Below are 25,987 nucleotides of genomic sequence, written 5' to 3' on the forward strand. Positions count from 1 at the left end.
CACTTTAGCCCAGAAAGTGCTAAAGGGCAAGGTAAACGTCTTATCCCTGACACTTAGCACAGTGGATATTACACTGAAATTAAATACATACTACCAGGGCCCTCGCCTCAGGAGTGATTCTACTTTTGAGGTAATGGTACTCACCATACTCTATTGCAGATTTGAGCAATGCTTCAGCATGTGTCGAGCCAAAGGCATTTCGAACAAATCTTCTCCTTCTACGAAGGTCATCCTCCCAGTAATCCAGACGCCAGAAATCATGTAATTGACTAGATGTGAGAAATAAATGACATTAACGCTATTATCAAAAAGTCAAAACAAGAAATTAATTTGTTCCCTAAAATTTTATTTCATTGGTATCTCTGGGAAATTAAGACAACCGTGTTTGCATGATTATTACTACCACAATCAAAGAGAAGTTAAAGTGGAAGTTAAAATAGTTGCATTCTCACACTTGATTCTCTTCCATTGTAAACACTTGGCTGCTTTTCCTTTTTTAGTATTATTTTCTCTACCAAAACATTGATCATTGGGAGTTTAGTAACAAATGCAACATCAAATTGCAAGCATTAATGGCAGTTTCCTTTCTTTTACAGTTTTTAACAAGCTTGTAAATCACAGACTAGACTATACTACAAATAGTCTGCAATTTAATATCTGTGGCTCAGTAGACTAAATTAAGAAGAATAAAATATTGCCCATGTGGATCTGGTAGGGAAATGATTAAAATAATGTGCTGAAATATTCATTGAAGTAAATCCCTGCTGCCCATAGCAACCTGAGAAAAGTGCAATTTTATCCATTATTAATAATACCAAATTAGAGTTGTAAAAAATTTCCAGAATGGGGTAATTGTCTTGGTAAATTATTATTCTAATGCTAAGAGTCCTCAGATGATTTTACAGCTTTCATCTAATATAAACCATTAACAACTACAGTTATCATTGGGTAACATTGTCTTATACATGCTGAACCATTATTAAAACCCATAGTGCATTTGAGAAACTACTTGAAACATGCACATTACATGTCCAACACAGCATTTTGTTATGAAACTTAGTTTTCAATTTAACTTTAACAAACATTGGTGGTAAATACTTTGGCTTAAAAAGTTAGATTTTCTGTTTACACATGTACTAATATAACAAAAAGATGATATTGTTGTGATAATCACTATTCAAAAAAACAAGCAGAAAGCTTTCATAGATTTTATTCACTTTTTATTTTGACATCTCACTGCAGGAGAACATGGCAGGGCCTAGTTTTGTTTTGCTCATGACTGCATCTCTAGCACCAAGTCTGGAACAAATATATTTTTAACAAGAAGTCAACAGATTACTTTCTTAACTTCCAAACACTTATAGTCTGGAGTCGGAGAGATGGCTTAGGGGTTTAGAACACTTGCTGTCTGTAACTCCAGTTTGAGAGGGTTTATCTCAGTCACTATTCTACTGCTGTGAATAGACACCATGAACAAGGCAGCTCTTATAAAACACAGTGGAAACTTGCCTACAGTTTCAGAGGTTTAGTTCATTATCATGATTGTGGGGAGCATGGCAGCATGCAGGCAGGGCTGGAGCAGTAGCTGAGAGCTACACTCTGATTCACAGGCAGAGAGAGACAGCAACCCTGTGCCTGGTACGGGATTTTGAAACCTGAAATCCTACCCCAACATTTCTTCCTTCTAAAAAAGAGTGTCACTCCCTAATGACTAAGCATTCAAATACATGAGCCTATAAGTATCATTCTTACTCAAGCCACCACATTCCACATCCTGGACCCTGTAATGGAGCCCCAGACCATAGTAGTTCCCAAGATCTTAGCACAGTTGACTCCATAATGGGACTGCCATTGAGCCTGGAAAACTCAGCACATACACAGCATTACCTGACAAAGCTAAAACAAAAGGCCCAATCCATCAAAGTCCATACAGTTTTGGGAAAGTTTCAAACATATTAACCTTACTTTTTAGCTTCTGCAGCTCCACTTCTGTCTAACTGTTCTAGTTAACTGGAGTATGTCAACCAGGAATATGGTTTTATTAGCCTGTCACTGGCTGGCTAATAAAGACTTCCTATTGGCTTAAACTCATGTCTGAGCAGTCTTCTCCGAGGAATATCCAACAACCCCCCCATGGGTTAATAGCCACATCATAATGCAAAAATGTACTCAGTCTAACTTCAAAAATCCCCATAGTCTATCATAGTATCAACACCGTTTGTAAGTGTAAAAGTCTCTCCTGAGACTCATGACCTTAACTGTAAGCTGCTGTAAAATCAAAATAAAAAAGCAGATCACACATTTCTAACACACAATGCCACAGAACATACATTACTATTCCAAAAGAAAGGGAATGGAGCATAATGAGGAAATACTGGACCAAAGCAAGGCCAAAAACCAGGTGGGCAAACTCAAAACTCTACATTCTTATATGTGTAATATAAAAATGCTCTTCAGATTTCCAACCCCTTTCCTCTTTGTTAACTACAGCATATTTCTTTCTCAAGGGCTGGTTCCACTCTCCTTGGCAGGTATCCCACAACTCTGGCATCTTCAATATCTTGGTGTCTCCAAGGCAATCCAGGCTCTAGCTTCACAGCTTCAGGCAATGGCCTCTCTGGGCCTCCATGCAGCAATACCCTAGCACATGCCTGGCCTTTGCAGCTTTCCTTAGTCTTGGAGGGAGATTCCACAATCCCTTTCTTATCTTTGCCTCTAAAGTTAGAGTTTTTACTTTTTGTATCCTTGACTCTAAAGCTACTTTATGGGCCTGGAACTTGTTCCTTGTTTAATTACTTTTGAATCAGCTTTTTGCTGTTAGGTTCCTTCACTGCTTAAGTTTCCTTTTAACTCTTTTTCACAAGTTAGAAGCTTAGCTGTGTGGGGTCTTGACCTGAAGTCACCATCCTGTTTATTTCATTTAACACTAGGCTTTTCCTCAAACTTTTTATCTCCTTGAACACTGGACTTAGAAATGTTCCTGATGCCCCATCCCAACCCTGAAAACTGTACATTATGTATTTTTCATTGCTTAGATTACTCCTTTTAATTATAGAGTGCATAAGAGTGGCCACTAATAATCACACAACACAGGCTACTTGAAACCTCCTCTTTCAATGCCATTAATCCAAAATTGATTGATTTAAAGGACAAAAATCAGCCACCTTCTTTGCCAAAATATCATAAGAACAGCCTCTAGGCCACTTACTAATATCCTTCCCCTCTGGAACTTCTGGAGCTGGACCCCCACAGTTAAACTAGCTCTCAGCACTGTCTTCTATGCTCCTACTAGGATGGCACATTTAGTTCTGCCAAGTACTTATCTAGGCCAAAGTTCCACAGTCTTCCATATTCCTCTAAAGAACAGCATGGTCAGGTCTGTCATGGAAATATCCCACTCCTGGTACCAAATTCTGTCTAAGTCACTGTTCTGTTGCTGTGAAGAGATACCATGACCAATGTAACTCTTAAAAAAGACATTTAATTGAGGGTTTGCTTGCAGTTTCAATTTCCTTGTTTAGTTTTTGTTTTTATGGTGCTTGAGGTTTTGTTTTTATTTTTTAAAGTGTAGATTATTCTCATAAGCTTAGACAAAGAAAGATAGTAACTGGTTGTTGGGCATTCAGCAATAAAAATTATTCAAGAGATCAGACAAAAGGTCAGAGTAAGAACAAGCACATACTTTACTAAAAACACACATGAGAACCATGAGCGTCTGGTCTTTCACTTCCATAAATTACCACCTACTAATCATTGATATCAAGAATTCTGTGTATGACTCCAGAGGCAGAGGCCAACCTGGTCTACAAAGTGAGTTTCAGGACAGTCATGGCTCCATAGTGAAAAATCTGTCTCAAAACGCATACCCCCAAGAAAAAATTTCATGTATGCAATCTAATCCTGCCCAGATCAAACAAAAACATGTATCTGACAGATGGGCAATTAAAATTTATCTTCACACAAAGAGGCACAAAATATATAATGTAGTTTTATGAAACCTATGACTTCATACAGTGAATATATGCCAAATGAAGATTGCATATTAAAAACCAGAGCTGTGTCTGCTTTTTTTTTTTTTTTTTTTTTTCCTTTAGGACTAAAACCAGGGCTTTGCATTTGCTGGGCAAGTGCTCTACAACTGAGCTATATACCAAGCCCTGAATTATACACTTCAGTATGGTATATACTAATTTGAATACCTGAACTACATAATTTAAATGGCAAGGTTATATCATGTATAAATTACATTATAATAAAGCTAATATTAAGATAAAGGTGTCATTGCCTCCTTTTGGACACACTATGGATTGTATTTCTCCAACCTACTTCTCTTTTTTATCTTTTTTTTTTTTTAAATAAATGAGACATGATCTTGTTATGTAGCTCAAGCTTGCCTTGACCTTTGAGCAATGCCCTTGCCTCAGTGCATCAAATGCTAGGAGACTGGAGTTGGCCACCATGCCTAACTCTATATACATGTTGAAGAAAAGCATGTTGATGTGACTTTTTGGCCAGTTACTTGTGAGCATTAGCAAGTCACTTTCAGACAAGAGTCCCAGAGATAGTAGATAAAGCATAGGGCCCCATGTGTCATTCCCTTCAAACACCATCTAGTGTTTCAAATGCTAGAGTGACTTCTGGGAGCACTGCCATTCTGAGGACCTGTGTTGGACATGGATGTCAGTAAGAACTAAGATGTTCTTGAGTTGAATTCCTGAGATGTACAGGTTGTTTGTCATAACCCAAGAGATAAATTGAGAGGACAGTAACCAAGACAGGATGATGGGCATGGGTCTAATCATTCCACATATGCTAGCTTATTTAGTCTTCTTAAACTCCAAATGAGAAAATTAACACTTTTCTTTTATTATAATTATTATTATTAGATTTATAATTATTATTATTATTTGGTTTTTCAAGACAGTGTTTCTCTGTGTAACAGCTCTGGCTGTCCTGCAATTCACTTTGTAGATCAGGCTGGCCTTGAACTCCCAGAGATTCACCTGCTTCTGCTTCCTGAGTGCTGGGATTAAGGGTGTATGTACACCAACATACACCCTTATAAAATAAGAAAATAGAGGCTAGGAGGTGTTGTTCGCGAGAGCAAGCAGCCACTTGGTGGCAGAGCAAGTGTGTGTGTTCTCTGGTACTCGGATTTCTTAGCTACACTTGCTGTAAAGGCAAATGAGAAAAGAATTCTCTTGAGGATGAGATACAGAAGACAGCTATTTCCTGCCTCCTTTCAAGTGGAGCCAACTACGCTGGATGAACACTGGTAATTACAGGAGAGATATAGTGAACTTTAAAAACTAAAGTCAATGTCACTCAGCGATTTTAGGAAGGATACAATTATTTTTCCTTAAAGAACTCATATTAGCATGTGTTAACTGTATAGAGTCATGCATGGGGATCAGTTAGTCTCTCTCATATGTCTGTGTTATGCTTTGGTCATACTTGCCCAACAAGATAGATCTTATTTCTACTATTAATGTGAAGGGGAGACACGTCTATCTGATAAGGAGAGAGAAAAATCACGTAAGGGGAAATCTTTATTCTTCCCTTGAAATAATTAGTTATATCAAAGGTCTCAAGGACTTAAGTTTGGAACTATGCAAAATAAAGACCCTTTGCTAGAATCTGGGTGTTGATACATTTGATTTTTAATTTGCTTTTGATTTTCTTTTTGTTTTCCTCAGAGAAGGCTGAGTTTTTGAGGGGAAAAACTCCATTTATCTACCTCTTTTTGCCTCTTGGGTACACTACCACATCCTTTAAGTCTGTTTTTTCTAGTAGCATAAAGAATAAAGTGATTTCATAATCTTCAAGGCTTTTTCAATGTGAAAATGCAAGACAGGAAAATTTTTCACAAGAAACTGGAGTTAGGTTCTGGTTAGTGTTCATATATAAGACAGAAGCAGCCTTTTTAAATGCAATGTCCGGGTAATTGAATTTCACTCTAACAAAAGAAACATTTGCCTCTTAAAGATTATACGGCTACTGGGACAATTTTCAAAATCCTTCATTTATTTTAAATAAATCATTAACATGTGCTTTGAAAGGAAGCTCCCTGTATTGCTCAGGTGAACTGTCTTAGGACACCCAACAGGGCTCAGGAAATTGAAATTGCTAGCCTGCCTTTCTGTTGCAGAACAAATCAGGATAATTACCCACCAGCTGAAACTGGCCTATCCTAGGGGCCTCTAAGGAAGGAACCCCTCAAGATGGCTAAGTCCTACACAACAGGGAGGCAGTGGCTCAAAATGAAATGATCCAAGGTGACCTGGAAGGTCATCAACAGTCACATTGCATCCATCTGAACCCTTCTGAATATTGCTCACTCTGCAGAGTTCATAGCATCATCGTGCTTCCAAATATCTCTAGTACTACACCATCATTATTTTAAATTAGAAATTATCTAGAGAACAGAAAGTCCCATTCATCCACATGACATTTTCACATTTCCTTACTGACTTCTCCATTTTACTTTGCAGCTCTGCCCTGCCAATTGTACTGTTGAGTTTTATTGAGACCCTTAGGATTCATGTTTTGCAAACCGTACTATTTTAGGTGTTAGCTGTTGGCAATCTGGACCATTTGGATTAGTGTTCATTAATCACCCAAGCTGGCATTTCTACAAATCAATGTCCTAATGAGGATGGCATGCATCACACAGGCAACAAATCAACACAAGACACTAGCTTACTTCTAATTTTGTCTACAAGACACATACATTCCCTACAAGAAGACAATATTGTTTTTAGACATTAGAAAACGATTGGATACCTAAGAGAATTCATAGATCTGAACCATTTTTTTCTGGGGGGGGGTCCAGTTGCTTTTTTATCAATGATTCCAGTGAATTGGTGCAGGCCTACCAAGGAAACATAAGCCTTGCCCATACCTTCAAACCCCTATATGAAATCACAATCCATTAGTCTCTTTGCATTACTAAAGAAAGTCAGTGAAACCTCAGAATATGAATAATAGTAATTTTAGAAAAGTTCACAACTGATTTGTTAACAGAAAACTAAAGCAAAAAGTTGCTTGTCATTGTTCCTACCAAACCACCACTACTGTCTTCATGTCCTCCTTGCACACAGGCTGTGCCACTATTACTCAATTTCCACTATCAAAAGCACTATTATATACAATATATGTAAAAGTGAAATTAAGTCATATGGACAGGCAGTTTGACAAATTAACACATATAATTATATCAAAGTGGAGAAAGAATAGATTCCTAATGACCTAGCTTGGCAGTCAGTGACACAGATGAAGTCTTTAACTAAAAGACACAGAATAATTTCATTTTTCTATGTTTACTTGTGTACTATTAAAATCATGAGGAAGCCAGAAATTATTTCTTAAGATATTTTAGTATTCCATGTTCCCACCTCATCTGAGACAGGTTCATTCTGTGGTTCATGATAGCCTACATTACTTCATTAAGTGTCATAGGATAGTCCTAATCTCTTGGTGATCTTTCTACCTTAGTCCTCCAAGTGTTGGGGTTATAGCTGTGAAGTAAGTACCCTGTTGGGACCGAGATGTTTTGTAATTTTTTTATTTATCTAAATTGTCTATACTAGATAGAGTCTACTGTATAATAAAGTTGTATATAAATACACATTACATAGTATGTGCACATTATCCAATACAGTATACAAACTACACATACTATTTTAAAGATAAGACTTAGCACTGTGTCAGAAGGCAGCTGGCTTAACAGAACAGAGCTGGCTTACTGAGCATTCTCTCCATTTTTGTGAGACACAAGCATTTGAATCACCTGTTCCATGCTTTGTGTGTCAGTGCAGCTAGGCCTGTGACTACATCTCCAGTTCTTCTCAGTGGACAAGGAGAAAGTGAGCAATGAAGACAAGAAGCCTTAGGCAGAACTTCTAGAAACCTTGAACAGCAGCTAAAACCTCTGGGACATACCAAATGGTTTAAGAATTGTCAGCTAAATTTAAGGGATGGGACCATGACACCTAAAACTTTACACTCTTGTTTAGTAACAACAGCAACAAAATAACACTATGTACATTGATAACACGATACAGCTAAAGTAGAAAATACAAATTTGAAATGCTTCAAAGAAATACTATTTAGGGTAGAGCAAAGTAGTGTGGCAGGCCTGCGATTCCAGCTTCCCAGCTATTCTGGAGGTTGAGGCAGGAGGATTTCAAGTTCAAAGCCTACTGCACTACAGAGTAACATACTGTCAAAAAATAAATAAATAAATAAAAAGCTATTGCTTAAAAATATCCAACATAAATATAACCATTTAAATAAAAATAATATTTTCAAGCAAAAATAATATTTACTTTATTACTTTGACAAAAACAGAAAAATTAAAAAATACTTCTGAAGGCTTGCTATTCACAGGATGCTAGTTAGGCAAGAAAGCTGGCTGGAGATGTTTTATTTTCAGGATGTCCAGACTCATGAGCATAGCCTTCTCAGTGTCTCACACAAGAAGAAAGGGTTCTGTGGAACTTGAGCCCGTTCCTAGTACAGGCACTTCTGACAGACAGCATCAGCACCTCAGTCCGCCTCTTCACAGACTTCAGTTCTCTTGCATTTCTGCACACACTGCAGTTCTGCTACTTACAAGTTCAGGGAACTCTACTCCACTGAATTTAGTTTCTTTTTTTCTCCCTGCCTCCCTAAAAACCTTGTATCTTCTGTGAGTGCGTGTCTCCAAATGAATTAAAATATTCAATGAAAATGGTTAGGCCCACAATTTTCATTTCTGAGGAATTAACCGGGCATCAACTGCACTGTTTTCATGGCTAAGATATTAACACTGAAAAGTCAACACACATGTGTGCCTTACAAAAGATGGAAAGCATAGAAAGGCCAAAGGTCAGTTCACATATTAGAGAACATTACACCCTTAGCCACCCCAAACTATTAAATGAAAGGAGATGGAATAATGAAATGAGTATCCTCAGCCAAGATTGGAGCAGTGAACAAAACAGACCACTCTAGCCATGTTCTTTTTTTTTTTTTTTTTTCAGAATCCAATAAACTGCCATTATATTCCTTTTAAATGGTTCCATTACTAGGATTCTATGAGCCTAATCTCTTGATAATTATAATAAATGCTTGTAATCAAAGTAGGAACCATTAAGAATAGGAAGGAGAAAAGCTGTTTTCCATCAAACTCACTATACTTCCATGACTTCTGAAGCATTCAGCTACAATCCAGCTTTCCATCTAATTTGCTAAAATAAATATTTAAGAAAATACTAGATCAATGAGACTATGACCTGAGGCATTATAGTACATTTTTTTGTTGTTGTTACACACTTTAAAAGCATGTTAACAATTAAAATAAAGGGACATCGTTCCTTTAGCGTACAGATTTCTAGAATTTAAGTGATAAATGACTTGATTAGAGACATTATTTCCTCGGGGAGCAAATACAATAGTTACTTTAGAAAATGACACGGTGGTGATGAGCTACCCACAGTGTAGTGGCTTTAAGGAAGTATCATTTTCCTGGAGCACATTTCAATGCAGAAGTTGGGTCTGGGCTCTCTTGATAAGCAGTGCTAGGTCATGGAAGTAATTTAAGGCTAGTAAAGTGACGGGAAATGACTACATAGGATCAGGATGGCTTCCATCTGCATAGATTTCACTTGCTAGCTGTGAACAGCAAGAAGCCAGCTGTGGCCAGGGTAGGAAGAAACTGTCAACCTGTGCTACATCCAAGGGATAACTGTTTAATTTTTTTTTAAAGTAGTGATTTTTAATAAGTCTTAGCAAAGAATAATCCTTTTTAACATTAATTCATATCTACATACAGGGTTACCACCAACTGTCAGAAGTGATGGGTCTAATAAAACGTTTGTACTCAGTTGTGGGAATAAACAGAAATGGAGGGGAAAATTAACAGAGAGAAGGGAAATATAGAACACATGCCTTAAAGGTGGAATCAACTACATTTTACTTGGTATTTCCAGAGGCAATAGGAGGGAATTTGTGACTGAAAAGTAAGACTCCTTTGTGAAAACTTATACATTTATTTAAGTAAGCGCAATCATTAAAAATGACCTTTACGTAACCCTTTACCGCAGTCTTACAATGATCTAAAATGACTGCCAGACACTCTTTAAATAACATTACTTAAATAAAAGTCATTATGCAGGAGGAAATATTATAGCAGGGGCACGCAGGAGAGGTCTTTGCTTGTCAAAACCCAACACAGGTTTAGGAAGAGTTGGGAGTACACTGAGAATCTTTGTCAAAACCCTGACAAGCATCCCAAATCATTTTAGTCTTTTAGAATGGCTAGGGATGGAGTGGTTGTCACACTTAAGGAGGCTTATTTGCTGCTTGATGAAGAAATGGTCAAAGAAGAAGAATTTACAAAATAGAAATTCTGCTTAAGACCTACAATCATACAGGGAAGTGTTGTACGTTGAGATTTTCTCAAAACAAGTGTTACTTAAATATTGCTTTTTTTAAAAAATTTACAAAATGTAGTCAGTTTCATAAACTTAATAGATTAACTTACATAAATCATTCCCTGCATTGCAAGCTAAGCATTTGACTACTGACTATCTCTATCTTTCCTTTGTTAACTTATATCCAGTATAAAATTTAAGGTTGAATATTTAAGGTCAATAGGCAGCCGAAAGCATGGATAAAAACAAATGATTTGGTAAAAATGCTACATACTGTGGAATCTTTTTTTCCCCTTCATTTTAAAGGTGTTTCTGTCTCAGCCAACGCAGGACATACTCTAGGGTAGGGGATACGAATGTCCCCCTATTAAAAGGATGATTAGTCCAGTAAATTACAGCTTTCAGATGAAAACGATTGTTATATCTCTGCACAGGGAAGGGAGAACAGGATAGGAGGTTCATTTCACACAAAGTAATTATGTGGGGCCAGTGTGTTACCATTTATCATGGCCAAAAGATGACACTCACTGTTAGCCAAGGAAAGCTGCTACTTAGAGGCTTCCATTAAGATCAATACACCATGCATTTCTTTCTTGGGAAAAAAAAGTAATTATACAACAGAAACTTCACAATCAATACCTTACAGGCAAACATAGAGTCCACTATAGAGGCATGACAGTATGGTCTTGTTAGCCATCATCTAAGTCTAACCCATAAAATCCAAATTAATCTTGTTTTTCTGTGATGTTAATCATATCTTTCCAGCACTATTTTAAGTCCCGACTACTGGTTTCTGAGAAGTAAGAGAGTGCCATTGGTCTCTGTTTCTTGTTTTTATGGTAACAAAGCATGCCAGGTTGAGAGCGGTCACTGATAAACCCAGGGATATTTTCCAAGAAAAGATATTTAATTCATGTGAAAAACTGTCCACACTGAACAGAACTGAGAGCAATGTAGGAGCAGGGAGCAACTGCCCAGTCAGAACTCTGACCTTTTCTAACTCCTAAGATCCACAAATAGCATGCTGACTGTTTTGAAATATACATTTCAATATAAAAAAATATCCACAGACATTAGAATATGTTAACATACATAGACATAACATATATATGCATATATACACACACATACATATATATAGATGAATACATGTTAAAGTCATCAAAAAATTCATCAAATTGTCAATTTGACAACTGCTTTCTCTGAGATAGAGTTTAGTCTTATAAACCAATCTCATATATCAGAAAGGGTTAAAGGGCAAGAAAAAAATCACTACTTCAGTGAAAAAAATTTTGACATCCAATTTTCAAGCTGATTTATCAGTGGAACACTAAAATGGATAGGTTGCCATTACTGGGGAGCGGCCTGTCTAAGAAAGCTGTTACAAAGCCTCCTGTTTTGATTTAACCACATTAATCAATACAAACCTATACTGTTTCAATTTTGAAAACATTGATCTTCTGCTGTAAGCTTAGTTCGGCCACATTTATCAACAATCACAAAATACCAATATATTTTAAACACTGACAACAAAAGTAAAGTGATAAAATAAAATTTGGGTTTATTTGCCTTGATGATTCATAATTGCTACAAAATAATGGTTTAATCTAGTTAACTAAGAAACTGAGCTAATATTTTCATATGTTAGGAAATAATACATGCTTTCATTCTGTTGCTCCTTCTTATAAATAGATGAGAATTGACTCAAAGCCTCTCAGACACTTGGAAGCAGTAACAGGTTAGTTTAAGTTTTAATGCTACAGTGTTATTCTAGATATTGGGAATAAAACAGGTAACATTTTTACAGTTTTCATTTAATATCAAAAGCACTTCTATTTGTGAAAAGAAAAAGCAAAATATTTTGAAGGAATTTCAGACAGAGTCCATACCAGACCCCCTTCATGTGGGTCTCAGTTAGAAGGCCTGGGCAGTCTAAGGGACCTATGACAGTGGAACCAAGATGTATTCCTGGTGCATGAAAGGACTTTGGGACCACATTCCCCATGGAGGGATACTCCCTTAGCCTAGAGTCAGGAGGGAGGGCCTAGACCCTACTCCAAATGACTTGACAAATTTTGATGATTCCCTCCTAAAAGGCATCACCTTCCCTGTGGAGTGGCGGGGGTGGGGGGTGGGGGGTGGGATGGGAGGGGGAACTGGGGGCATGGTGAGGAAGGGAGAGGGAACTGGGATCAATATGTAAAATAAGAAAAAATTATATATCTATACATACACACACATATACACAAACACACATATATATACATACACCCACAAACATATATATATATATATATATATATATATATATATATGAAAAAATAACTTCAGACTGTGTAATAAAGATATTTGAGAATCAAGAAAGATTATTTTTGTTGCTGTTGTTTGTTGTCCTAGCTGTCCTGGAACTCACTCTATAGACCAGGTTGGCCTCAAACTCACAAGATTTGCCTCCCAAGTGCTGGAATTAAAGGAGTGAGCCACTTTTTCCAGCATACCTTGGTTAATTCTGGACCTCAACTGAGACTTCCACCAGATTTACATTCTATACTGGATTCTCATAGCCAGTCAACATGCAGCAACACCCATCTGCCTGGCTTTTTCAGTAACCTTCCAAGGAGCATAAATAATACATGTACTTCAAATACTTAAGAATATGTTAAAAGATGTATAAAAAGAAAACTTCTACTGCAAGTTGTTACTCCCTCTGCCTTAAAATATGGTCAAATTTTAGTATTAGTTTTGTCATTCAAACTTTTACATATTTATTTTATTCTTCTATGCCATAGATTTGGAAATTATAACCATTTGCTGACCCTTGTTTATGAGTTTAGCTCCTCCCATCACACAGGGGGCTTCACTGTAAATGTTTGTGGAGAAATTGCCTAACTTGAGAGTGTTCACTTGGGCAGATGGAGCCTTACTTCTCCCCACTAAACACAACTACTTGATAAGGACATTAAGGTATGGTGGCTAGTCCATCACTTCCTTAAACTGCATGCTATGTTCAGTTCATATATTGATCAGAATAACCTGTTCTTGGGTGAAATTATTGAACTTTCGGATCTGAGAGATCATTCTTCCTTCCATATCAACTCTGTTCTGAAACATCTGCCAGGCCGTGTAATGCTTCACATTAAGGTGGCCGGATTAATCAACTGATTACAGGACTCTTCCTAGTTTGGAGATTTTTTTTTGATAAATTCTTATGTTTTTGGTTGTGAGCCTACCCTTTAACGGCTGAGCCATCTCTCCAGCCCTTTGATTAATTCTTTACAAAGGTCGTGTCTAAGTTTCTCTTCTATGAATTTTCTTTTACTTTTAATTTCTCCAGGATTAAGGTACCAGTATTCAAATCAGTATATACTAACACATATCCTCTCAATATTAATTAGTTTAACAGGTAAGCAAGTAGCACTGCAGTATGGGTCAGTATCCACTGGTCTAAAGGTAGTGAAGAGCTGTGTGACATGAGGAAGTTTTATGTTATGAGTGTTGTTAAGAGCAGAATTAAGTGTGCATTTTTGCTGGCAAAACTTTAAATTTGAATTATTGGTTACAAAAGGAACCACACTTCCTTTGTTAATAAAATTAACCATTTTCAGTTTTAAGAGGCTTATGAACTTTTAGTGTTACAAATATAGATATTATTATTAATATAGATAACACAAATAATTACAATACTAAAATTAACTTACTATAACCCATCTCTCTCTCTCTTCCTCTTTCTCTCTTTTTAAAATAACCCATCTTTTACACCTCTTAAAGTCAGTGTAACAGAAAAGATTCTGATTCCTCCTAATCTTCCAGGATTTTGTAGAAATGACAAAAACAAAAATAAATTTTGGTAATTTATTCATTTTACAACCATACATTCATAATTGTTATGTGTAATTAATGCTATCTGAAAGACATTATTTCCTACTCCAGAGGCATTATGCTACATAAGAATAAGAACAATTAGACTTGCATTCACTAGTACGTGTTCGTCCTTTTAGTCTCCTCATAACATCTGAATATAAAGATTTACCCCAGGTGCTTAAATACATGATAGCTATAGAAGACTAGACATCGTGGCAGGCACCTGAAGTCCAGCACTGTGAGGCTGAGGTAGAAGGTTGGTGAGTTTAAGTCCTGTCTGACTTATGTCCTGAGAACCTGACCCCAATATATATAGATATACATATATCTATATCTATATATATGCCATATATAAATGTGCTCTAAATACTAAGGCAATGAGTACAACACAGAGATAAGGAAAAAAAGACAGTCATCATTTCAATTGAAGCATGCAGCTCTTAGCCTCTAGCTAAAGAAAGCAGAAAGCAAATACGAAATCATGAGGAAGGAAGTTCACTGCATACAGGCAATGTGTCATCAGGACTTCAAAACTAATGTTAGCACAAAACTAATGATAGAACCCCAAATGAGATGCCCCCTCACATTAATCTCCCAGAGATACTATATGGATTGTTTCTCTTTCTCTAGCACCCCATGACCTTGCTTAAACATCCAGGATCACAGAAGATGAATACCTATTACTTCTGTCATGACTACAGAATAAATGTTCTGTTTGGGTCCCCATCAATTTATTTTACAACTGAAGAATGCAAAGACAAAGAGGAACATAATTAAAAATCTATTTTATAAATGTAAGGTAGTACAAATAAAATAATTAGCATACAAACTAGTTAGTAGGTTGCAATCTATTTTATAAAGGACTAGTGTGATTAAATTCTTTTTATTATGAATTTGCAGTTCTGATTTGTTAGTACCAAAGGCAGGTCATGACCTCTCAAGATGCATTTTCTTATCTGTAAAATTGAGTTGCTAAAGAACCAGGCCTAATCTTTGTGTGAGCAATCAAGATCCTCCTTGATTGAATTTGAACCCTACTTTCAGTCTTATCTTTAATTTAACATTTCTCAAATATCCCTGCTGTTCTAATCCTATGTCATTCCTTGAAACTAGAAATCTGAACTATTTCTCTACTAGCCTGGTAGGCTAGTTAATACTTCATTCCATAATAAATACTGCTTTTTAGTAACGTTACCATTACTAAGGATTGGCATGCTTTCTTAGATTAGACAAAGGAGAGCTCCCTCGGGCTAGGAGTTACCTTACATGGAACAGCAGCCTGCTGCATCCTATTTGGGATATGTTAACTAAACTACATCTAGCTAACAGCAAACACTGATAGAGGGTCATCAAGCAAATCTCTGAAAACAGTGTAGAGTCTGAAAAGCCAAGCTACCCAAACCACTGCTGAGAACTTAATATTATAACTCCTCTCCATTCAATTACTGTATCAGCAGAAAAAGGATAAAGAAAAACCATGTACTCATCATAAAAACTGTTTTTTTACGAACTACATAGACCAAAGCACAAAGCAGGAATCATTTATTGTCTGATAAATAAAATATATTAAAAACAAAAATGTAACAAAAACCTTATAAAATGCTTAAATTATTGTAAATTTTTGAAACTGCCCTTGCCTTCAGGACAAAGAAAGAACATCACTGTTATAGTCAATGAAGCAGCACACAGAGGTCTTTGAATAGGAGAGTATAAAAACAGTGAATGCAAACTGTAAAGGGAGCAATGTTGCTAGTATTTCAGGAGATAATAGAACAGCTAAGAAATGTACAGTATTAGAAGGGTTACTGGATAAAAATCTATATATGAAATATGAAACAATTGTATTCTAGTAATCAGTCCCAAGCTCACTCTTAAATAAAAATAAACAACAACAAAAAACCACACACAATTACTACAGCTTCAAAAGATATCAAAACCCTAAAAGCAATCTTATAAAAGGATGTACAGTATTTTCACACTGAAAACTACCTATCATCCTCAATGAGAGACGGCTTGCATAAGCAAAGGCTTATCACACAAACACATTTGCATACCATCTTTATGAAGCTGCCAGTGTTGTAAAGAGTCAGTGAAATTTCAATGAAAATTTCAACAATTTCCCCAGAATTGCAAAGGACAAGAACATCCAGGTGAACATGAGAACCATGGGTTGAAAACGAGCCATGTATCAGTCTTATTTATAAAGTCATAGTAATCAAGACAGTTGGGTTCAAAAATAGAACAGGGCTGGAGGGATGGCTTGGCAGTGAGAATACTTTCTGAATGGAGTATGGTTCCACGCACCCACAAAAGGTAGCTCAAACAACCGATAACTTAGGCTACATGGCATCTGATGCTCTCTTCTGGCCTGTGGGTACCCACACTTACATGCACATGTCCCCACAAATACACATAATTAAAAATAAAACAGACAACTGGCCCTGAGTGCTGAAAAGCAAGTCCTGGAAATATAAAGACTGACCCAGACACAGGAAATTATTACATATGAACATGGGTAGATGGCCTTTTTGATATACTTCTGGGTCTATTGGATATCTGGCAAAAAATTATCAATACTAACTTCTGCCTCCTGAACAAGTTCCATATAAGTTAAAGTCAAAGCACCAAACTTTGAGAACACTTAGGAGAAACTCTTCATAGTGTTCTAACAACAAAAAGACATTTCCAGAAGCAAAATTACGATCCTAAAAGAAAGGTGATATGGACTAGAAGACCTGCTTTAACTGAAGGGAAGGTGAGTGGTGGGAAAGAGACACATGAATGCTCACTTCCACTGAAGATCAAATTCAGAACATATAATGGATTGCTATAAATCAGAGTAACAACAGCTCAACAGAAGATTCAGTAAGTGATGAGAGATGTCATTCTGTAAATAGGTTTCTCTTACTGGTTAATAGATAAAGTACTGTTGGCAAATAAGAAGGCAAGATAGGCCAGACTGTGAAACAAGGAGGATTCTGGGAGATGTAGTAAAAGAGTCAGGATGTAAGGACTTGAGGGAAGAGGTCCAGACCCTCTCTGGTAGGATAAGACCATGTGGAAACACAGATTAATAGAAGTGGGTTAATATTTAAGATAGAGCTAGCCAATAAGTAATGCTAGTAACAGGACAACAGCTTTATGTCTAATATAGGGTCTCTGTGTGTTATTTGGGGCTGATGTGGCTCTGGAACAAGGCTGGCAGGAAAACTGATCACAACAAATAAGGGCTGGAAAGACAGCTCAGTAATTAGGAATGAATACTTCTTGCAGAGAACACAAGCTTCAAGAACCCACATCAGGTGGCTCACAATTACCTTTAACTTCTGGTCCCAGGGTATCCAATTCTTCTCTCCTCCATATGGACACTTACACTCATATGCACACACAGTACCACAGCCATAATACAATTAAAAAAATAACAAAAATCTTTTTAAGACATGAGACAAATGACACTGGTCATAAGTGGTACTGGAGGTTTTAAGATACCAGAAAATTGCAAAGATATAATGCAATGTATTATGCTGACACCCAAATGGTAAAGTGAAAAAAGACAGAAGATAGAGTTATAGCTTGGAAACTTAACTAAAAGAGCTACACATATAAATACCAGGGCTTAATAATTCTGGTCCTAGCTGTTTTTCCAAACAGATATATATGACATATATATATATATATATATATATATATATGTGTGTGTGTGTGTGTGTGTGTGTGTGTGTGTACACACACACACACACACACATTTTTATGAAAAATAAAACAATAAGAAACATAGGAATCATCAGAGCAACTTTACTTATGATGGTGCAAAACTGTATAATAGATAAATTCAGATACATTCACATAATGTATTTCTAAATATAGATGAACACTAAGCAATCTGAAAAGCTTATGCCATATGGACTGTCACAAATATTGGACAAGCAACACCACAGAAACAAATTCATGTCATGAGATTCTATACATTAATATATAAGTAGGTAAAAAGTATGTACTCATTGAATTTGGAACATGGTTTTAATGCTTAGGTTACCCCAAGTACAAATCAATGCTTGTATTTGGCTACTTTTGTTAGGACAGGAGAATGGTGGGGGTGTGGTCCTAGAGTTTGGGTAGCACTCTCTTCACCTAAGTGATCATATAGGGAGTGTCCATTGTGTAATTCATTGAAGTGCTCTATTTATATTGTGTATTCTTCTGCTTTGTGTCACACTTTCATATGAAGGGGGGACGTCCATGTGACAACTTCTTCCATTCTGTGGTAATCTGTAGTCCATTTCACTGCATATTGTAAATTTAAAGCCACTCATTTTATATGTTAAATTTTACTCAAGGTCACCAGAATTCCACTCTTACTCTCTATGTGAACATATGTCTAAGCATATCCTTGTGTGTGTGGATGCTGCATTCCTTGATGCACTGAGCATGGAGACCAGAGATGGACATCAGGACATCTTCCTCAATTGCTTGTCCACTTTATTTTTGGAAAAGGATTTCTCACTGAACCTAGCATCCCCCATACTGGCTAGACTAGCTGGCCAGCAAGACCCCAGGATCTGCCTACTTCTACTTACCAATGCTGGGGTTACAGGAACTTGATGTCACACCTGATATTTTTACCTTGGTGCTGGGAATCTGAATTTAGGTCCTGAGAAGGCACTTTAGTAATAGAGCTGTATTACTAGTCCTCTGTATTCTTTATCAGTACACAAACTTTAAAAATGTTTTAAGCTGAGGCTATAAAGTAGCAAACCAAAGTCTAGATACAGCTTATGTAAAGAAATACCTAAAATTTAATTAGAGTAACTGAGTATTTCTAAAAAGTTGACCATACTCAATATATTTTTGTTTGTGAGCCTAGCCTTTAATGGATGAGCCACATCTCCAGCCCACACCATATCTTATGCACCAAGAATTTTTATTTTCAGATTTCCTTAGCAAAACAGTCTTATGCCTCTCCCACTCCGTGTGTGTGTGTGTGTGTGTGTGTGTGTGTGTGTGTGTGTGTGTGGTGTGAGATAGAGAAAGAGAAGGGGAAGGGGAGGGAGGAAGAGAGAATATATAAGGACTTTGTTCTTCCACAGCCATGCCAGCTTGGTAAGAGAATGCTGGCAATGAAGCATGAGACCTCTGAACTGTGAGGTCACATGAAGCAAAAGCATACTGACTTCACACAAGCCTTTCCCCAGATACAGTGACACACACATCTGCATGCTCATTCCAATACCGTGTATATAAATTTCCTTGTCTCCCCAAAGAAAAACATCTGATGGCCATGTTGTTTTTTTTTTTTTTTTTTTTCACATCCCAAAGACACCCAGTAATGGAAATAATCTTCTCATTGAAAGATGCTGCAATGGGACTTTCTTTTGGGGGTTGCTTCTCTCCACATGATTAGTGATGGGCTTATAAGGGCAGAGAGGACACAAGAGCTGATGGAGTTCCAAGCTAGTGTTCATGCTTAAAAGAGGGTGAATTTAAACACCTCTGAATCTCGGTCTGTCTCTGTCTTTCTGTCTGTTTCCCTATCTCTCTCTCTCTCTCTCTCTCTCTCTCTCTCTCTCTCTCTCTCTCTCTGTGTGTGTGTGTGTGTGTGTGTGTGTGTGTGTGTGTGTGTGTATAGAGGTCAAAGATGGGACTAAGAAAGGTCTCAGTGAGAATTTGACTGGTGGAAAACATTAGAATTTATGGTGAAGTTACTGTGAACGCTACAGTCAAAATTACTGTGAAAGTTAGTCAAAATTTATTCCAAGATAGCAGTGCACAGTAAAGTTCTGTGTCAAGAAATAAAGTCAAGAAAGAAATGTAAAATTATCCTGACACAACTGGAGGACTGACTAGCTATAATGGACAAGCATGGAACACTACGATCTACGGGCTAAGGTATATTAGAGTCTAAGGAGTGAGATATCACACTTTACTACTTCCTGGTAATTCAGTTATAAAGGATTGAAGAATTTGGGATGTGTTAGGTATAAAGTTGTAAACTGTAATATATTTACATTAATTAGCAATAGTAAAAGTTTAGAGCTGTAGTGTTTAGAAATTATTGCTATGTAAGAAGGGGTAATTTTGTCAGGCTCCAAATTCCAAAGGGAAGGTTCTTCCCACTGTCAAGCTCAGCAATTCAACTTTATTTGACCCTGCCATCCTCCCTGGATCCTTTTTCTGCTAGTCTTCATTCACCATGGCTGGTCCTTGCTGCTCACTAGCTTCATGTTTTGGATCATCAGTAACATTGCTTCAGCTGCAGCTCACTTCCAGAGTTTCTTCAATTCACATTAGCCAGAATGCAAAAGAAACTACAATCAATGTGTTACCTAGTAGAAGCTTGATTGTTGGTTATTTCCTTTTTGAGAAAACATAAAAAAAAAAAAGATCATCTCTTTGTCATCATAGAATTGATGAAGGAGACCTGCAAATGTGCCAGGATGTGGGCCCTGAGAGGTCCAGTTACTTGAACAGCTGGGGGACAATTTTTATATCTATCTATCTATCTATCTATCTATCTATCTATCTATCTATCTATCTATCTATCTATTGCAGCTTCCTCTTACTGGAGTATCTTCTCACAATTGCACAGTCCCCTTTCCTACTATTCTATATATCTCAGAATCTCTCTCTCAACAGCCTACCAATCCAGAAGGGAGAAAATTTTGCTCTTTATCATGAGCTTAAGCATAAGATACCAGTCTCCTGAAACTATTCCTTAGATCTTAAGCAATTTCAAACAACTAATGTAATTTATATAAAAGATTAAAAGAAAAAAAACTAATTAAAGCACACTCATGGTACCAAATAATTGGCATTTTTTTTTTCTTGTCCAAATCATGTTATTTGCAAATTTGGGTTTTATGCATGATAGATACATTATAATTACTTTTTATTTGAAGTGTCATAAGTTCTAAATAAGTGAAAATTAGGCTTACAAAAATGTTTACAGACTTTTAAATCTTAACAGTGCAGTTAAATTACAAAAAGTTTATACCGAAAGAGTCAACCTTTAATGAAGGTTTTCATTTGAGAAAGACAGAAAATAGAGGGCAGTCACACCAACCAGCAAACATCAGATAGCAACTTGATGATGCTTAAGGCCTCTGTACTTTATGACAGTACCTGCAATGGAAAGGTAATGTAGCATTGTAAAAGTGATATGCTCAGCTGCTGCCACAAAATCATTAGATAATGGAAAAATGGAGAATTCTCCATCCCCATGACATACTTAATCAAAGGCAAACATAACAAAGGAACAGATAAAACTAAAAGCCTGGAATTTTAATATCCAATGAATCCCTAACAAACCAAATCCTGTTTCTTATAAATGTACCCAAGAAGAAAAAAAAATTCTAACAGTTTAAATTCTCAAACAATAACTCTTCTATTGAACAACTGTAAACAACAGAGAATCATATTAATTTGGGTAACTATGAATCAAAAAAAAATTAAGGCAGTGAGATGGATGTGAAGATTTGCTAAATTTCCTAATTTTTCTAACAATACTTTCAAGACAACTTGTTTTTAAAAATTCCAAGTTCTGTTCCTTCTTATAAATTCTAAGCCTGTGAGTACTGATTTCATGTACACAACATCTGAACATAGACATCTACCTGCCGCTTCATTCATATCTGCAGACACTGAAATGATGATGCAGTGACCTTATTGCTGTGAAAATAGCTACACATGTATTTGGAGAAAGTAAAAATAAAATACGTAAGAAGAAAAACAAAATGTCAAAGTCAAGAGAATAACACTTGATAGCTTATTCCTAAAAATTTCCTCCCTCCCTTCCTCCCTCCCTCCCTCCCTTTTCTTATAAGATTTACAGGAGACCGATTCCTGAACATAACACCAGTAGCACAAGCACTGATATCAACAATTAATAAATGGGACCTCCTGAAACTGAAAAGCTTCTGTAAGACAAAGGACACATTTGACAAGACCAAATGGCAGCCCACAGAATGGGAAAAGATCTTCACCAACCACACATCTAACAGAGGGTTGATCTCCAAAATATACAAAGAACTCAAGAAGCTAGTCATCAAAACACCAGATAATCCAATTAAAAAGTGGGGTACAGAACTAAATAGAGAATTCTCAGTGGAGGAATCTAAATGGCCGAAAGACACTTAAGAAAATGCTCAACATCCTTAGCCATCAAGGAAATGCAAATCAAAATAACTCTGAGATACCATATTACTCCTGTCAGAATGGTTAAAATAAAAAACACCAAAGACAGTTTATGCTGGAGAGCATGTGGAGAAAGGGGAACACTCCTCCACTGCTGGTGGGAGTGCACACTAATACAGCTACTTCAGAAATCACTATAGTGATTCCTCAGGAAAATGGTAATTAGTCTACCACAAGATCCAGCAATTCTACTCTTAGGCATATACCCAAAAGATGCACATTCATGCAACAAGGACCTCTGTTCAGCTATGTTCATAGCAGCATTATTTGTAATAGCCAGAACCTGGAAGCAACCTAGATGCCCCTCAACTGAAGAATGGATAAAGGAAATTTGGTACTCTACACAATGGAGTACTACTCATCAGAAACAAACAAACAAACAAACAAACCAATAAAATCTTCACAGGCAAATGGATGAAATTAGAAGAAACCATTCTGAGTGAAGTACACAATCTCTCTCTCTCTCTCTCTCTCTCTCTCTCTCTCTCTCTCTCTCTCTCTCTCACACACACACACCACCACCACCACCACCAACAACAACAACAACAACAAACATGGTACACACTCACTCATAGATAGATTTTAGACATAGAGCAAAGAACCACCAACCTACAATCCACACTACCAGAGAATCTATGAAACAATGAGGACCCAGGAGAAGGGGAAAGAGACAAGATCTCCTGAGCAATTTGGGAGCAGGGGGGTAAGGGGGTAGTAGTCAGAAAAAGAGAATGGGAGAAGAAGAGGAAAGAGGAGGGAGCAGGAAGATTGAGTAGGGGAAAAATAGAGGGAGCCGTTATAGGTTTAAAGAGAAATCTGTATGCTAAGAGAAAAAACACAGAATGCTATTTCTGTAAAGCCTCGCCCTAATTATGAATAGTAACTTTGTCTATTGTGTTTGACTACAGATTAGTAACTATTTGTTGAATATGGCAATATGAGAGATAATTAGCTGTAGAAAACCAGTTCCTCACTTTTTTCACACTTTCCCCCAAGTAAATACTACAATTTATAGTTTCCATATAAATCATGTAAATTAGATTTTAGGACTTATATCAGCTTGAAAGTTGTTAAAAAGAGAAGATGATATTCTTGGGACGTACCTGTATAACCCTATAGTAACAACAGCAGATCATTTACTTAGTGGTGACACACTACTAGGTCTTTCTTTATGGATAATGTGTAAAGGCCTTGGTGTCAGTGGTCTACACTTAGTAGAGATAACTCATTTAGCTGAGTTTTCTAAAGGCTTACATAATGGAAGCTTTCAGTTCTCTTAGATTTCCATTTCAATTAGGCAGTTACTATCAAAGATCACAATGGTCTTCATAGTTATGTCATACATATTTCATGATGATCTTTATATAAGACATTCTGTTGTTTTCTCAAATATAAAATAACACACTTAGAATTATAACTATAATGTCAAATATAAAATTCCACTTAAGAAAGAGAGATTTTTGTCATAGCAAATTAAACTGCCGAAACAACACATTATTTCTAACATAGAAGAACTGGTGGGAGGCAAACATATTATGCTAAGATTGTTAATCTTACAGCTATAGCAAAGCAAAGAGCATCCTTATACCATTTGCTTATAGGATGGTGTTTCGGTAAATCCACACTTTAGTGGTTTGTAAGCCTGGTTCTGGAGCACAAGACATGGAGGAGTGAATGGAAAGTCCTTCTGGTCTTTCATTAATTTTCCCAATACTGTTACAGGTTAATTTTCTTATGTAATGGATTTTGTATATCCAATCTTTTTCTGAATGGAGAGATAGGTGACTTACTGAATTTAAAAATTAACATATGAGAAATTACATAATCACATGTATCTATAAATAAATTAACAGGTAATGCAATAGGACATCATATCAAAATAAACACTGAAATAACTTTGCAAAAACTCTATATCATGGTTTTAAGAACAAAATTTAAAGCTGACTTAAAAACAGTCATATGCATTGCATCCTTTACACAAAATTTTATCTCTTAATAACATACTATCAAATGCCCCAAATGCTGTCTGGAAACAGGTTACAAATCAAGAGTTGTTTTCAAGTGAGTAGTATATATTAGCAAAGGGGTCTGGTGGAGTGCTTTGGCAATAACACCCATCTAGCCATATTTACTCTTTCACACTAGTAATTCCTAAGGTGGAAACAATTATTAAGTGTTGGTGTTCATCTATTTTACTGAGTTTCCCCCACAGGGAAGTTTATGGGAATACAATGTTGTCAAGGTTGCAGAATAAAATGAACAGACATGACAGTAAATCAACCTTTCCCCCTGTATTCTAAAGGTTCCTGCCTAGTTACTTAAAATGCCATAAACATAAATAGTCATTGCTCTTCAAGCTATTCATGACAGATGACTTCAAATGCAGTGCTCTAAGGCAAAGACACTTTCTAAGTAGCAAGTAAACCTTTGCCATTGACAAGTAACAATGAACTTCTTATAAGCACACATCGCAATCTAACACATGCAGTTTTAGTGTACCTACATCACAACACGCCACCACTGTAAGCTAATCTATCCATCTATCTATTTATTCATTTTAATTATAAAAACAAAAATACACGCAGTTATAAAACAGTATATTCATACAGGAACTACTGGGATTCAGCCTTAACCCTTTAACCCACCTTTCATGCTAGAAGAATGTAAGGGAGCTGAGCACACTGTTTCAAGGAATTCAGATATTTAATTGAAACTATCTGTATCAAAAAGCAAGAGAAAAAATTCAAAGAGTACACAGACTTATTTCACCATCTAAATAAAGTATCATTTTCAATTACTCCAGCAAACAAGCTTTAGGCTCTGTCCAACTGTACTACTTGATGGCATTGTTTTACATCTTTGCGATTGTATACTTTTCAACAGCTGCATTAAGGACTAGAGGAGGCAACAAACTCACTTTAAGAAGGGGAAATGATCACAAGTTTTCAATTTTATGCCCCTTTTATGTTAAGGAGAAATTCCAATTCTGTGAATTTGAGAAAAAAAAAAAAAGGTAGACATTGAAGTGTTCTGTGGCTAAGAAAGTTACATGCACCTGCTTGTTACACAGTTTAACAAGACTTCTGAAAGACGGATCAAAAATAATTATCCTAATTAAAAAATCTATATATTTTAGGCCAACCAATTGGGTCAGGGTCTACAGCACAGTCCCTCACACCCAAGTAGGACTCTAGTGAGATAATCTCCATTTCTAAGTCCTCCTAGATGAGTGCTCTGCAGTGTGCCCTGTATTAGAGTTCTGTTAGGGGTTGCATTGTGTCAGCCCTTTAAGGCCTGCTATGCTGCACTCTATTTTATATTTCTTTTTATTTACATCTGTATTTTATTTTGTTTACAGGAAGATGAACTTTGAGACTCTATCTATCTGTTTTTCAAGACAATGCTTCTCTGTGTAGCCCAGGCTGTCCTGAAACTCGCTCTGTGGATCAGGCTGTCCTCAGAGTCACAGAGATCCACCTGTCTCTGCCACTGCCTCTGGAGTTCTGGGATTAAAGATATAT

General features: G+C 36.6%; 1 protein-coding gene across 5 annotated transcripts in view; it reads right to left on the reverse strand.

Annotated features, from left to right (window-relative positions):
- Nbea (neurobeachin) overlaps positions 1-25,987 on the reverse strand; it is a 511,635-nt gene that overhangs the window by 188,970 nt on the left and 296,678 nt on the right. For all 5 annotated transcript variants that reach the window (XM_051176972.1, XM_051176974.1, XM_051176973.1 and 2 more), the window contains exon 38: positions 145-269. In XM_051176972.1, coding sequence (XP_051032929.1) covers positions 145-269 — 125 coding nt within the window. The remainder of the gene's footprint in view (positions 1-144; positions 270-25,987) is intronic.

This window comes from Phodopus roborovskii, unplaced genomic scaffold (assembly GCF_943737965.1).
Source record: "Phodopus roborovskii unplaced genomic scaffold, PHOROB, whole genome shotgun sequence".
Taxonomy (NCBI): Eukaryota; Metazoa; Chordata; class Mammalia; order Rodentia; family Cricetidae; genus Phodopus; species Phodopus roborovskii.